Below are 14,910 nucleotides of genomic sequence, written 5' to 3'. Positions count from 1 at the left end.
CCGCTGGCAAGAAACTGTTGACGTCTGCAGTTTGCTCTGTGATAATTTATGCAGGATTATGCTAATTCACAGGACTTGTCGTAAAACCTCTCACACCCTGGGATGCCTGTGGAAAGAAAGATGAGGGGTGCCACGCTGTTTCTGTGCTTCTTAATTCCCTGCTTTTATTTACAGAACAGTCTAACTCAAAGCCTACCCCTTTCAAGGTAGCCATTTCCTACTTTGAAAGGGTAGAAAATGTAATCTCCAAATTAAAATTTGATTTACAGGAGAGTAAATGCTTATTAAAGAGATAGTTGTGAATCTTTGAAGTGTGGTTTTGTTAAAAGAATATAAGTAGCTAATGTCTAATTCAGTAGATATCTCCCAAGACTTGATTTCGCTTCTACTGATAGCGGGGGGGCTACAAAAAAAAATCTAATATTTAAGTTTAAGTAACCTTTTTTTATTTGTATACTGCCCTACTCCTCTATTGGGCAGTTTGTAGTGTGGTTCTTAGTATACAGGTGGTACGTTAACTATAATAATAAAAAAATAAAAAAATCTCAGACTCGATACATATTTTATGGAATCATTAGCCGACTAAAAAATACGAGTGTACTCTACAGTATGTCGAGTCAATATTTGGTTGTGACTACTTTTGCATCTCTTAGTACTTCAGTGCTGCGTGGCATGGAGATGACCCTATTGTCGAAGTTATTCTGTCTGGATACAGCACAGCCATAACAGGTTTCTTCAACAATGACAATTTGTGGTTTAAGCAAAAAGGAATTATCGCAAAAAAAAAAAAAAAAACGAACATCAATATTTAGAAAAAACAAAACTTTATTTGAATCCCATGTGACCACTTTTTGCCACAAACATTGCACAGTATGAAGAGAAATCACATCATTGGGCTTTGTGTCACATCAATTGTACACATGATCCTATTATAGGTGAAAATGTTTGTTTTTGGTGATTTCAAAATAAAATAAAAACATTAAAAAAAAATTGTCTTTCAGTTTGTAAAACAGCAATACGTAGTGTTTATAACTTTACAGTCCACTGGCCGTTGTTTTCGCTGAGTGACGGTGAGGGTGAAGGCTCAGTCTAAGAACCTGCTACATTGATCATCTGAAAAATATCCCTTGGTATGAAAATAAGAGTATAAAAAAAGTTTATTTTAAAATTAGCTAAAAGTAAATGACAAAAATCACAACTATACTTATGAAAACAGTTAAACATTAACTACAGTAGTGAATAAGTTTTTCATCGATGCCAAGAGCAAAGTGTAAGACACTGAGATGACCTTTTTTTCTGCCTTTAGTGTGCAAATGAATGAGGCAGAGCAATCAGGAACTCTGAAATGTTTTTAACCATAAATGAGTGTGGATGCGACCCGTCTGAATCATCCAGCTCTTGCTCCATCCCTCTACGGCGATATTCAGTACAAGTCAAAGACATAAAGACAGGCAGCATTTCTTTGATAACATTTTTGGTCCCTGTGTGCAAATAAAATACACATGTAGATACATACGCATGTATATGAAATGACTAAACTTACAGCCAAGGCACCTTGATACAGTTTTTTAAAATGACAAAAACCAAAACAAAAAAAAAACATCCTCATCATGTCGATTGGTATACCAAAAATAGAAATGATCAGGCTTTCATGTGGTTTTGTTCTCTCTTGCGTGCAGCAGAAAAAAAAAGTCACTGAACTGAGGAGTTCCACATTCGAGACGCAAAGTCAGTCTCCTTCCCGACCCCTTGCCCCTGCTTCTTCTCCTTTAGGACACCAGCTGTTTGGCTTGCAGCTCCATCTCCGCAGCCCGTTTGAGGGCCACATCCACCAGGAGCTGGAAGCCGCTGAAGTCCTGTGTGAGGTCCGGAGGGGTCGGGGGAGGGGTGTTGAACAGGCCGCTGCGGGGGCTGAGGTTGCCCTCCATGCTGGTGCTGCTGAGAATGGTGGTGGTGGCAGAGAGCGGCCCCTCATCCCGGCACCGGAACATCGCCTGAGCCTGCACGGACTGCAACAGCTCAGCCGCCCTGTCGCAGTTCATTCCTGGCACTGAAGGGTGGGAGGCTGTTGGGCTGGCCTGCAAGGCTGTGGTGACAGTGGTGTGACAGATGACAGAGGGCCGGTTTGGAATGAGGCCAGGAGAGGGAGACGAGGAGACCGGAGAGGACATGGAGTGGGACACAGGCTTCCTCAGGACGCTGGGAATGCTGGGATCGAAGCTAGAAGGGTGGAAGGCGCGTTTGTCGCAGGCCTCCTCTGCGCCTGCGGCAGGACTGCTGTGTTTCGGGGACTGGGAGCTGTCGGAGAAGCTGTCGCCGGCCTTGCTCCCTTTCCTGGAGATGGTGAACTGGTTGGGGTCTTTGCCATCTTTTCTCAGCATCTCTGGGAGGAGTCGTCGCCGGGCATTGATAAACCAGTTACACACCTGCAAAAGACAAGCACAGAAGTCACTTTAATGAGAAAGCTGCATGTTTGTCTACTATTTTATACCTAAAAACAAAACAAAACAAAAACTTTTCACAAATTAAGAACTGATGAAAGTGGGTAAAATGCAATTACTATACGCCACATGTTCTGGGACTGCAGAAGTGCAGAGTTTATAAATTCAAAGTTTTAAATTTAGACTTCATAGAGAGGGAACTTTTTAAAGGTTCTTTTTTTTTTTTTTTTTAAAGGATTAGCAGTTAATACAAGACCAGAAGTAAATGGTGGCGCATTCGATTGTCTCATAAAAACTGGGAATGTTGCATCATTCTGGGAATGACGCAACACTTCAAACTCTAGTTACAAGCAGGAAAGTCACTGGGTTTTACTTACTGTTGTGGCACCAACTTGAATTGGCATTAAAAGTGCTGATGATGTATTTCTCCAAATTTCACATGTTCAACACTGCAGGAACATATTGTGTGCCACTTGTTTAAGCAGATGCACACCATCAAAAGGTCAACTCTTATTCCCTGTAACTTTCACTATGGTTTCTAGTGAAGCCCTAGTTTCACTAGAAACCATAGTTTCACTAGGGAGACTGCAAACTTCTGGAGGACTTCTTGTTGCATTTCTCACTGGAGACATTAAAACTACACTTAGCACAAACAGCATGCACCATAATTCCACTGGCACCATTTAATTCGCATGAGTCCAAATGAGTTGCGCTGAAAGAAATAGCTAATGGCTAGTCCAAGAGAGGCCAAGATCAAAGTAGGCTGTTGCCATTATAAAAACAACTCTTATCTCAAAAACAAAGTGGCTAAAGCAAATGCTATGTTATGAACCTTTAACCCTTATTTTATCATTAGGCAGTTAAATTCACAAATTACCTATGATTATTCAGACAAGAATTAAAGGATTCTTGTCTGAATCCTGTGCATCACCAATGAGCTTCTTCAGTGAAACGCATCCTGAGAAGGAACATGTAAAAGATATGCAGCCACTTCTTTATAAGAGATAAAGTGTATAATTGAGAAAATGGGCGTTTATGTGAATTACATTTTATTTTTTTTTTTTTCTTTTTGTATTATTTTACACTGCAGTTTCTATCAGGAAGCTCACTGGTTACACACCACCTCAAAAATGAGACTTGTCTGTAAATAGCCAACCAAAACAAAATCAACTATGAATTAAAATTTTGTAAAATAGTATTCACTTAAACCTGTATGAGACTGTAGTTTTTTGTAATTTTAAAGACAGTTGAACTTCGCTTTTGATCATTGATCCTGTTCTTGAACGTCAGTGTAGGGAGCCAACTTATCTGGATTAATGCTGAATAAAAATGCTAAGCGAGTAGCACATTAACTACCTATGACTCAACTTGAAAAATCCTCAACTCTCCCTTTAAATTATGTAGTTTAACAATAAGAGCTAATCTCCTTTGTCAAACTATTAACAACCGTTGTCCCACCCCTCTTTCTGTTCACCCCTCTAGGCTAGCTGTAACTGGCTCGGGGAGGCCTGTAACTCTAACTATGTAAATGACTATGCATTGTTCCCAGACAGCTGGGATGGAACGAGGCTGGAGGGAGGGAAATTCCTGCCCAATGTCTCTTAGCCAAACCCGCAGCACTCACAGGGAGTGAGTTTACTCACGTTGCCTCATACACTTTTCGTGTTGCAACGTCAAGCTGGTTTGGATGACCTTCAATTCACTGTTGACGTGTTGCGTTTGCCATCTTGACAGGATATGAGTCAGTAAAGCTCACGCTTGTTTCCTCTCAAGTTTTACAGTGGTGGGTGTTTTTGTTTTACTTTAATGGTTTACTGGCAGCAAGTCTTTGGTAATTTTATGTGACTTCACTTCATACCTGCAACGTGGAGAGCTGAGTCTGCTTAGAGAGAAGGGCCTTCTCCTGCTCTGATGGGTAAGCGTTGTAACGGTGCTCATACAGCCAGTCCCTAAGAATCTGGACCGACTCTTTGGGCAGGTTCCCTCTCCGTTTCCTCTTCCCGTTGCTCCCGGCGCTCGAGGACAGATCCAGGGGGGCGTCAACGCTATCCTCGTCATCCGTCTCGCTCCCCGACAGCATTGTCAGACCTGAAACAAGAAAAGGAGAGCACATTAGGATGGGACGGGGGGTGGGGAGAAGAGCCTATCCTGTTTTCATCGAGTCCCGCAGAGGCTGTCTGGAAGGCAGCTGATGTGTCAGAAGCGAGCTGTCAAGTTCAGCCATGTGATTCATATAAGGAGCGAGGGAGGGAGGATGTGAGAAGGAAAAAAAGAGGAGGGGGAGAGATTGAAGGAGGGGGGGACGTCACAAAGGCTTGCCTGATGCTGTGTCAGTTAAAAAGCCCTGCCTTCACAAACAGACCAAACAGAAGGGAAAGGAACATTTACAAGGGATTCTGTAAGGAGCGGTGCCTTTAAAAAAAGAGATTAGAAGGTTCTGCTTTAGAAGGTTCTGCTTTCAATGTTAGTCATTATCAAACAAGGTTTTGGGGGATTTTGAATCAGCATGAGAGTGACATATCAATAAAGTCACTCTCATGACTAAATAACATACTTAACCCCTTTATTCCAGGAATTTCTCTGCTGTCAGCCCCAAAATTTATTTATTATGTCATCTTAGGTAAACCACATGGTGGGTCTAGTTGTCTTGCAGTGTCAGTGGCGGTTCTGGTGGAGGAAAACAAGTGATTCCTCATGCTGACTAGGCCAAAGGCTGGTATGTGATCTTCACAAGAAAGCAAACTTTAGCAATATTAATGCTACAAAAACTGTAATAATTGAGGCAATACATTAGAAATATTTTCAGTTTTAACAAAAAACTAATTATTGCATCCAATGAGTGTGATCGGTAACATGCATTTTTGCTCCCTTAATCTGTGCATCGACTAATTTATTTTTATACATGAAATTAAACCATTAATAACCCCCAGTAAATCTGCAGTAGTTTGTAAATGACAATTTGATATTAATTTTGACATTTGTTAGACCCCGTAGCTCTACATTAGAGCGACGGGTGACACCTCTTAGGTTTTTACACCATGACTGTCCGCCTGACTGACAAATTCAAGAATTTCAAGCCATATCCATGTGAGAATGTTTTTCTATCCATTTGTGTTTTCTAAAAGATTCTTTGTAAACATGGCAATATTTGTTGTCCAGGCATATGAAATAAAAGTGATCCAAATGTCACACCAACTATGCCTGTAGGTGGCGGCAAATAGCAGTCATTGAAGTACACCAAAAACAAAGGACGAGGCATTACATCTGACAATTTTGGGGTTCGAGGTTTAAGTTTGTATTTGTGAATAAGTTGCGTAAAGAATATCTACTTGGAACAATACAACACCTTTAGGACTACGAACCCTCATGGCATCTGTAAACCTGCAAATTCTTGCTGGTCCAGTTAGAAATATTCCGAAGCAGCCAAGTAAGTATTTTTTTGTAAATTAGAGAAATAAACATTTCAGCCAGCAGACCAGCAGTACGCAGCCACAGGTCAGAAGGGGGCAGTGCTGTGTTACGCTATGCTCTATAAAGCTGGAGAAAACTCCAGTCGCTTTGGGACTTTCCCTGGCATCTCATGCAAATTACTTTAAACTCTAAGAACGGTACATGGAATTTTTTAAAACTTCAAATTTAACTTCAACATATTGATAAGAGTATATAATCCCTGCCCTGACTGGCAGCAAACTGAAAACTACATTTCAGCAGAAGTATTCATTTGGAAAATTCCTCTTCTGTAATTAACTTCTGAAGCAGCTCGCCAGTAGCTTGTGTGATATTTAGACCAATATTAACACCAGGACAGCTTAGGGAGCCATGTAAGAAAATTCAGAGGATAGATGAGGTTTAAGAGGTCTGCATAAGAACAAAGTAGTGGGAAAAGAGCAAGAAAGTTCCCAACAGGATGAGGTAATTACGTAGGCTGGAGAAGAGGGGAAAGGGGGAGGGGAGACCTGTTGCAAATCAGCGTCTCCAGACTAAACAAAAGAACCCAAGGGCTGCGTGCGTCTTTGTACCCAACTGAAAAGTTTCCACTCGCCAAGAGATACTTTATGGTGAACTCAACACCTTCCTAAAACTTACAACTAATCAGAATGATCAGAAAAGTGTTCAGACTCATTCAAGTCGCTGGTTTAGTAAGTTTAACACAACTTGTAAGATGGTTTCTATTGTGTGCCTGCGTGAAGGAGCTGCACCACGAGGTCCACGAACAAGGCAACAGCCAACTTCCCAACAATGAGGTCAATAAGAACATTAGCCTACTTTCTGATTACAGACGCTTTAAAACCCCGCTTAATGTGTTTGTCTCTTTAAGACGGAAAAGATACAAGGTATCGATTTTTTTTATTATTCGAAAGCACGTTGTGAAAACGTCACAAACTCGCGAACACAACAATAGTGCCACCAACTTTGGCTTTTATCGTCACTGCATTACTTCGTCACTTATTTAATGAAACATGCCTAAATACAAAGGTACAAAAAACAAAACCATGGTGTCTTCCTCTTAAGTTTTAACGTTTTGCGCTTTCAATTTAGGTCGAGACTTCGTTATGAAAACACGTAAACACAGGATAGCGCAAAAGTAGCATAAACACACGTGTAACTAATCTTAAACGGTGAGTGAAAAACAAGCATATCGACTTTTGACACCGCGCCAGCACATGGTGGAAGAAAAGCCCCCTGTCATGTCTGAGAAGGAAACAATGGACTGCATGGTTTGCATATGAGGAGAATCATTCTGTCTACCGTTTTCCCAGTAACGGGAAAACGTTTTTTATATATTCTTCTACAACAATCTCGTCCAAAACATCCCACCTACCTTTTTTCGTCTTCATCTCCGTTTGTAAAATGCCCAGTAATTCCTCTGTTTTTCGTCCGTTCAGTGTGTATCCCAGGGGGGGAAAATCCTTATTCATCAAGTTTCTTTTTTAAAATATGTTTTATATTGGTCTCTCTTCTCTTGGTCCCTGTTGTGAATCGTGGTATAAAAAAGAAAGTAGAGGTGGTGGTGGGGGTTTACCTGAGACCACTCCGTCCCTTCGGCTCTCAAAGCCGTTTTCCTCGTTGACTCTGTGTGTGTGTGTGTGTGTTTGATCCTGAAACTGGGTGACAGCTATCTTTGACAGCTGCGTGACTCAACGCAGAGATCCTCCCACCATGTTGAGCTGCATGGGGAAGAAAATCTCTGACATCAGCACGGCTTGTTCCACTGACATGAATACATACGGTTTCGTAAGGCTTTAACTACTGCATAATTCCCCCTAAATGCATAATAACTTGCACACACACATTTGAAAACAATATGCTGGGAAAGCATGTTATTTCTTCATCGAGGGAGATCGGAATGAAAACAAAACAGGCTGGCGGAGGGAGCACTGCGGACCTCGTGGCAGTAACTGAGTGAAACAAACACGGTTTGCCTTTAGGCAAAACCTCTTTTTTTTAAAAAGAGAAAAAAAAATCTAGAACGTGTTTTGTAGCTTTATCTCCGGACTTACTACCAAAGGCTGTGCTTTTTTAAGAGCGTGATCCTATTATGCGTATTAGGGTTCAAACCGTTCAATTATTTAGTGTTGGACAATATAACGTACCTTAAATCATTCCTACTACTCCTACTTCCTCTCTCATTTTGTCGTGTTGCTACGGGAAATTAATGAATGTTAGTTAAATTTGTTAATACTATTACCATTCCTAGTATAAACCTCCAGACGTGGGTGTAGTAGTGACATATTGACCCCGCCTTGCAGCAGCTGGAGGGTTATAGTGCGCCAGTTCAGGTTATTGAAACCAACAACAAGGACGGCGATGGGGAGGGAAACGATCGATGCCTTCATTTGTATGCGGACCACAACCTTGCGACAGCTGCTGTGGCATCGGCTGTTTGCATGAATTTGTTCCAAACAACCGCTTGGGTTCCATCTTTGAGGTGAAAATGTCTCCCTCTAGTGGTTTGTTTTGCCACAGATTCTATGTTTGAATATGAGGAAAACCTGAGGTCCTCGAGCTCCCTCTGGCAGTTGAGATGCTTCCGTGCAACCCCATATGCATAAATACGAGAATAAAATAACATGTTTCAACTATAAAAAAAAAGAAAATCTTCTTAAATATCTCATTGCAGCCCACATATCAACTGAAGATATCTGTTTACACTTTTACTAGAGGCTAAAAGGATGCCCTACACTTTTTCCAGATTGTGTCATTTCAAAAACTGTGGTGGATTTTTGTTCAGTGATGTCCCTAACTAAAATGAATTTGAACTTATTGCCTTTAGAAGTCACCCAATTAATAAATAGCGTCTACATTTGCGTCGTTTAATATCCGTGTGGAAGCAGCTTATTAGTGAACAAATAATATCATGAAGACGAAAGAATACAGGAGATTGGTCAGGGAAAAAAAACTGTGGTCAGGGTTAGGTTAAAAATAATATATGCTTTTATGATCAAACAGTTCACTGCTCAATACATCATCTGAATATGCAAAAACTATGCTACTACTGTACCTACCAAGACATGGTCATCCACCTCAGCAGAAAGATTGGACAAGGACAGCGTTAATCAGACAAACAGTAGGTGGGCCCATCATAATCCAGGAGCAGCTGTAGAGATCCAGAGCTTAGAGGGAGGGGGGATCTTTGGGTAGGGACAAATATGGGCCCTAGCTCAACTTTATGGAAGACTGCCAAGAAGAATGTTATTGTTAAAAGAAAGTCCCTATGCCATGTAGAGGACACAGCAAACACATGGATGAAGGTGTTATGATTTGATCTAAACAAACCTGAAATTTGTGGTAAACATAGACTTACACCACCTGGTTCCTTCTATGCACCATATCTAAAATGAAACATGCTGGTGGTGGGAGCATTTGAGAGTAGGGTTTTTTTTTTTCTTCGGCAGGGCCTGGTTAGAGCTAAGAGGAAGGAGAAGGAAAATCCACACTTGATCATCAATAAATCTTTCTCAGTACATTGTTGCACCTGCGTTGTCATTGTCATTGTCAGAACATGAATATTCTACAGACTAAATAATTACCTCCATTTATTACTAAGCATAATATTTCCTGAACGTGCTTCAGGAAATGCATGTTCAGGAAATATCAGAACATGATGATCTATATCATGCTCTGATGATATCAATTCATCAGAACATGTAACAGCTTGAATTGTAACCACATGACTGCTATGAGGTAAAGGCTATATAAAGCAGTCACATTCTAGGAATCTCCAGAAGGTCTAGCAGTCCAGGCGTTAAATATAGGCATATGAACAAGTTTGTCATATCAAAGGCTTATAGCCTTTTGTCATTCAAGAATAAATACAATTGAAAAATGTCATAATAATATTAGTACTTAATACAGTAATATAAATATTATATTCAATAATTTGTAGTTTGTTTGCAGCTATTGTGGTTGTATTTATTGTGTCCCCCCACAAATGGACTATCTACAATTATTACGTCCAAATCTCATAAGATTATTTCTTTCTTTTTCTTCCTTTCTTTCTTAATTGTTATTTTTCCTTATACTGTAAATAAAAAAGAGTGTCCTCCTGTGACTTGCACTGATGTCAGGGAGATGGGTCAAGTCACCTAGTGACAAAACAAAGCGGATGGCAAATGGGTCCTTTCAAAATAAAACTTTATCTTTACATATAATCGTTTGGGCCACTTGTTTACGACAAAAATGTTGTCACCTTCCTGGGCATGTACTTGCTAAGTAGCTAAAATATAAACTCTTAATTAGTCACATTATAAATAGCTATTTTGACTTCGATGTTTAGACAGATTGCAGTCAAGTCAAATGTGGGTTTTTTCAATGAAAACTTAAATTTATCAGAGATACATTTGAGGGGAAAAAATACATTTACCAGTTACATTTTATTATTGCAATGTAAACAAAAAGAATCTGAATGACTATTTACTGAATTAATGAGGGAGGGGGAAAAAATCATACAAACCTCTTTCTGTGTGCTAATCTGCTTTAGGAACCCTTTGCTAGCACACCTCAAATGCTCCCCAAAGTGTTATTTCACATACATGAAAAAAGATGTTTTCAGAATAGGATTTAATTTATTAAGGGCAATAAACCAAACCAATATATTAAATGTTATTACCCTCCAAACCTGATAACTTGTTTCACAAACCCTTAGCATCAGCAGCTGCCAGAGAGCATTTGTGAAAACTGTTGATGGGCTTTTCATAACACTTTGGAGTAACTCTTCTTTGGATATTTGTTTTATTTCTGGAACATTTTAGGGTTTCAAAGTATGAATGTCGTATTTGTATTTGCTCAGGCTTTGAAGAGGCCAATCCGAAATGAACTTAATGGCGTGATAGTGATTCTTTATAACTTACGGCTTAAAATCACCAACTGACAGCTGGACGTTCTCCTTTATTAGTTTCTAATAATTGTGACAGTTTGTCCAGGCTCTGAAGCAACAAGACAGTTTTCTGTGTGTTTATCTGCTGGCATGTTTGACTGTAGTTATCTTGTTCTATGTCACAAATCATGATTGGTTTTTTTATATTATAAAGTATTTAGAAGCTGGCTTGAAAAAGACATCGACACTTTTGTTTAATGTAATTTTATCTTGAAAATCTCGAAGGGAAGTCTATGTGATTTAATCCTGCCTGACTGTTTAACCAGAAGGGTCCAGCTGCAGTTTCAACTCTAAAATTAGGGAGGCACCCTGTCTGCAAATGACGCAAAGAGCCCGAACTGGAGCGTGTCGTCGTCTCTGCGTGTTGCTGATAAGGGGGCTGGGGGCCATGGAGACCTTCCCAACAGCTCCCCGCTGTTGTTACCGATGACACGGGTCTTAATGTATTTTTAGCCGCTGTTGTCATGTTTTCGTAACGGCACGGCCGCTTCGCCCGCTATAAAGGACTGCGTTTCAAACATGCAGCTGTACAACAGCGTTCTCACACACTACCCGAGGGCGTCCAGGTCCAGGAAAGTTACTGTCAATCTGTCTCCGGCGTCCGAACACTCCAACGCGGCGACGCAAAGTTCCTCTAAGGTCGACGGACAACTTCGACTGCGCACAACTTCAGCGACTAACGGCAGTGAGACAAACATGCCAGCATTTTCCTGCTACGAAGCCTCACCGGTGAGGCCAGTTCACTTTACATCGACGGCTGAGATAATAATCCGTAGACCTGATGGAGTGGAAAGGTCTGTACCGGTTCACATTATCAAGAAGCCCAAGAACAAGTCGCAAAGAGGTGAAAATGAGCTCTGCAATGACTGTGATTCAGATATAATGGTGGAGATGGTTAATCATCTGGGCAACGGAACTGATGAGATGTTTCCTGGGAATCATGTTTTTAGGAGCAGCAGTATCAATGGGACGATGAGGAATTCATACGAGGATGAAACTTCTTCCCAGGCATCTTCCAGAAGGAATGGATTTGCCTCAGTGGATATTGAAGAACTTTCTCCCAGGGGGTCATCTCGTAAAGAGGACAAGGCCTTTGAGCTCAGTGTCCTCCAGGAGTCTCCACCGCAGAGATGCCAAGAAACAGGGGACATCAACGATAAGGTCACCAGGTATCTGGCTGAGGTGGAGAGGCAGAACAAGTACCTCCAGGAGAGACACAAGTACAGGTACCACATCATTCCAGATGGCAACTGCCTGTACAGAGCTGTGTGCAAAGCCACATACGGAGACCAAGCAAGGCATGGGGAGCTGCGGGAGCAGACCGTGCACCACATCGCCGACCACCTGGATGAGTTCATACCCATCATTGAGGGGGACGTTGGAGAGTTCTTGATCAACGCGGCGCAGGATGGTGCCTGGGCTGGGTATCCAGAGCTCCTAGCCATGAGTCAAATGCTGAATGTCAACATCCACCTTACGACTGGTGGCAGCCTGGAGAGTTCCACTGTTTCCACCATGGTGCACTATCTTGGGGAGGAGGACCCCTCCAAACCGGCAATCTGGCTTAGCTGGCTCAGCAATGGTCACTACGATGTCGTATTGGACAAGCGTCTCCCCAACCCAGAGTATGAGGACTGGTGTCGACAATCACACATGCAGAGGAAGCGGGACGAGGAGCTGGCAAAATCTATGGCAGCCTCGCTGTCTAAGATGTACCTAGAACAAAATGGTTGTGTTTGAAATAAAGTTTGTATGACGGAGGACATATTTTCTTACAGAATGACCGATGGAGACTCTTCTGATGACTTTCTTCCTGCTTTAAATTATTTTTTATAAGATTTCTATGTGTGAAACAAAGTGCGGTGCACAGACTTGAGTTTTTCTACATACCAGAACGTCCAGATTGGAGTTTGAAAGGATGTATGCTTGTTTTTTTTTTGGTTTTTTTTGGATGATTTTAGTTATGTTGACATCAGTGATGCTTTGAGTTTCAGTATTTTTGCAGTGTACAACATTTATTTGCCTTTTTCTTGGCCGACCATTTATACTTTTGACATCATTTCTGCAACAGTTCACACATTTTTAACAGGGCTCCAATGCAGTCTGGAATTTGTACAAAAAGCACTTAGAAAACTGTTGGATTTCTGACTTTTCCTTTTCTATTTCCTGAGGATAATCGTCTAAAAATGCCAAAAAAAATTGAAGTGTTTTTATGTCTGAATGGCTTGCTTTGTCTTTGCTTCATCACAACTACATTTTAATGTTACCCATTATTATGTTTGGTTTTTGACTCACTGACTGAATGTATCTCAAACCCCCACAAAGAACCATTTCACTACTTTTTAGGTTTCAGGCAACTGTAAAGTGGATGATTTTGACCAACCCTAATAAACTTGAAAAAAGTTCTCCATCTAATATAAAGAGCCCACATTTTATGAGAGATCCTCCAATCTTTATTTGTGAAATCAATTATAGATTTTAAGATGGAGCTGATCCCAGTTAGTCCAGACACACAAAAAAGTAGTGAAACCTTGCATTCCAAAAAATAAAGCCAGTTTAATTTTCATGACTTGCAAAACCTACAACTGACAACTATTTAACCCATTTCAACATTAGTGTTTTATATTCAAATGTCCAAAATGTTAATAAAGACTGCTGAAAAAACTGTCCATTTGAACTGGGAAATGTATGGAATTTTGTTTTGAAATGTGTAAGAACCCAGTTTGAAATGCAGTGAATTTTAGATTGCATTTTCTTACGTATGTACAGTATGTTATTTTTTTTATCTTTGTATTTAAAAAAAAATCTGTTTTCTCTCTTTTGCACAACAGTTCCAACTAGGCGTAAGTTGGTTATTGGATTCTCACCACGTTTTATCCGCAGTAGCACAGCATTAACGAAAAGTATAACATGTTCTAACTGGTTTTCTTTAGATCAGTAAAACTTTTCTACTGCTGCTGAAGTAATATATTACTACAGATATAACTGTTTATCTTTTTTTTTTATCTTAATGCATTGGCATATACAAAGATATAAATTGTGCCAACTTAGTTTTGCGGTAGTTTTAAAGCAAACATGTAGTACCGTAAGAGTGACGGGTGGATTCTCTCTTTTTGTTTTAAATCATGTTTCTTTCTTTTTTTCTAAGCACGTAAAAGGTGTATTTTTTTTTCAGACAGCTGACGAGCAGCAGCATGTGGGGGAGGGGTAGCGGTAGAGAGTCTATGTTCCACACAACTGGAGAAAATTCCAGTCACTCTGGCACTTTATCTGGCTTGTCATTAAAACAACCATAAATTGTAGGCACATAATACAGTACGTTTTAGAATTTGTGAAACCAGAATTGCTTCACACCGTTATTCAGTCCATGCCTACTCCCACCACACTTAAGTTTTGGTGTATTGATGATCTTGAGTTATTTCTATAAATTTCATGGATTTGTTTTTATTTTTTGGATTGTTTCTGAATAAAATATAAAAAATAGATTTCATTTTCCTGCTTTTTTTTTTTATCTACAAATGAACATTTTTTTTTTCCTAATGTACTGTTGCTAATATTATCTGAAAGGCTTTGTAGTACAAAGACTCCATTTGAACGGTGTCACTTACAATGATCCGACAGCCAATTATTCAGGTCCAACTGCAGAACTTGGTGTAAAAACAAAATTAAAACCATGAGTTTGCTTCCACATCAGTTAGGTGCTAGGTTCGTGTTGGTCTGTCACATAAAATCCGATTAAAATACATTTTTTGGCTGTAACGTGACAAAGTTTAGAGATGTGAATATTTGTGCATCACACAGTACATGACACATCTATGGATTTATAAACAGAAATAGATGGAGGAAGCAAACTTTGTCACGTTATAAAAGGATCTTCACTAGTAATCTGTATCTATGAATCTTATGACCAAGTAAGGATTTTAAAAGCAAAGTCTGCAGGAGAACAACTTTCAAAACCAAAAAATACCTTAGTCTTACTGCAACACATTCCAATCTATTTTTATAAGGTTCCTGGAAATGTTTCCGAAATACCTCCATCATGGTTTGTTTCAGTAAATTATTTGGAGTACAGGAAATGACCCTTGATTTTTT

The 14,910-nt window shown here is 40.1% G+C and overlaps 2 protein-coding genes across 2 annotated transcripts; one reads left to right on the top strand and one right to left on the bottom strand.

The window, feature by feature from the left end:
• Positions 1-807: 807 nt before the first annotated feature.
• Positions 808-7,868, bottom strand: tgif1 (TGFB-induced factor homeobox 1). Its single transcript, XM_007555612.2, has 3 exons — positions 7,264-7,868; positions 4,300-4,529; positions 808-2,426 (listed from the first exon to the last, which is right to left on the bottom strand). Exons 1-3 carry the CDS (start codon positions 7,358-7,360, stop codon positions 1,770-1,772), a joined length of 984 nt encoding a protein of 327 aa, XP_007555674.1. The 5' UTR covers positions 7,361-7,868; the 3' UTR covers positions 808-1,769.
• Positions 7,869-11,063: 3,195 nt separating this feature from the next.
• On the top strand, positions 11,064-13,789 carry LOC107836631 (OTU domain-containing protein 1-like). Its single transcript, XM_016673177.1, has one exon. The coding sequence runs from the start codon at positions 11,338-11,340 to the stop codon at positions 12,556-12,558; it is 1,221 nt and encodes a 406-aa protein (XP_016528663.1). The 5' UTR covers positions 11,064-11,337; the 3' UTR covers positions 12,559-13,789.
• Positions 13,790-14,910: the final 1,121 nt, after the last annotated feature.

This window comes from Poecilia formosa, unplaced genomic scaffold (assembly GCF_000485575.1).
Source record: "Poecilia formosa unplaced genomic scaffold, Poecilia_formosa-5.1.2 Scaffold71, whole genome shotgun sequence".
NCBI classification, from domain to species: Eukaryota; Metazoa; Chordata; class Actinopteri; order Cyprinodontiformes; family Poeciliidae; genus Poecilia; species Poecilia formosa.
Note: the sequence above shows the minus strand (reverse complement) of the source record. Positions and strands in the feature narration are given on the sequence as shown.

Bases quoted from the DNA above. Each gene is read 5' to 3' on its own strand.
- LOC107836631 (XM_016673177.1), top strand. From the start codon at position 11,338: ATGCAGCTGTACAACAGCGTTCTCACACACTACCCGAGGGCGTCCAGG.
- tgif1 (XM_007555612.2), bottom strand. From the start codon at position 7,360: ATGAATAAGGATTTTCCCCCCCTGGGATACACACTGAACGGACGAAAA. The intron at 4,530-7,263 runs GTAGGTGGGATG...TTCTTGTTTCAG, and splicing joins GGAGATGAAGACGAAAAAAG to GTCTGACAATGCTGTCGGGG. The intron at 2,427-4,299 runs GTATGAAGTGAA...TGTCTTTTGCAG, and splicing joins CTCAGCTCTCCACGTTGCAG to GTGTGTAACTGGTTTATCAA.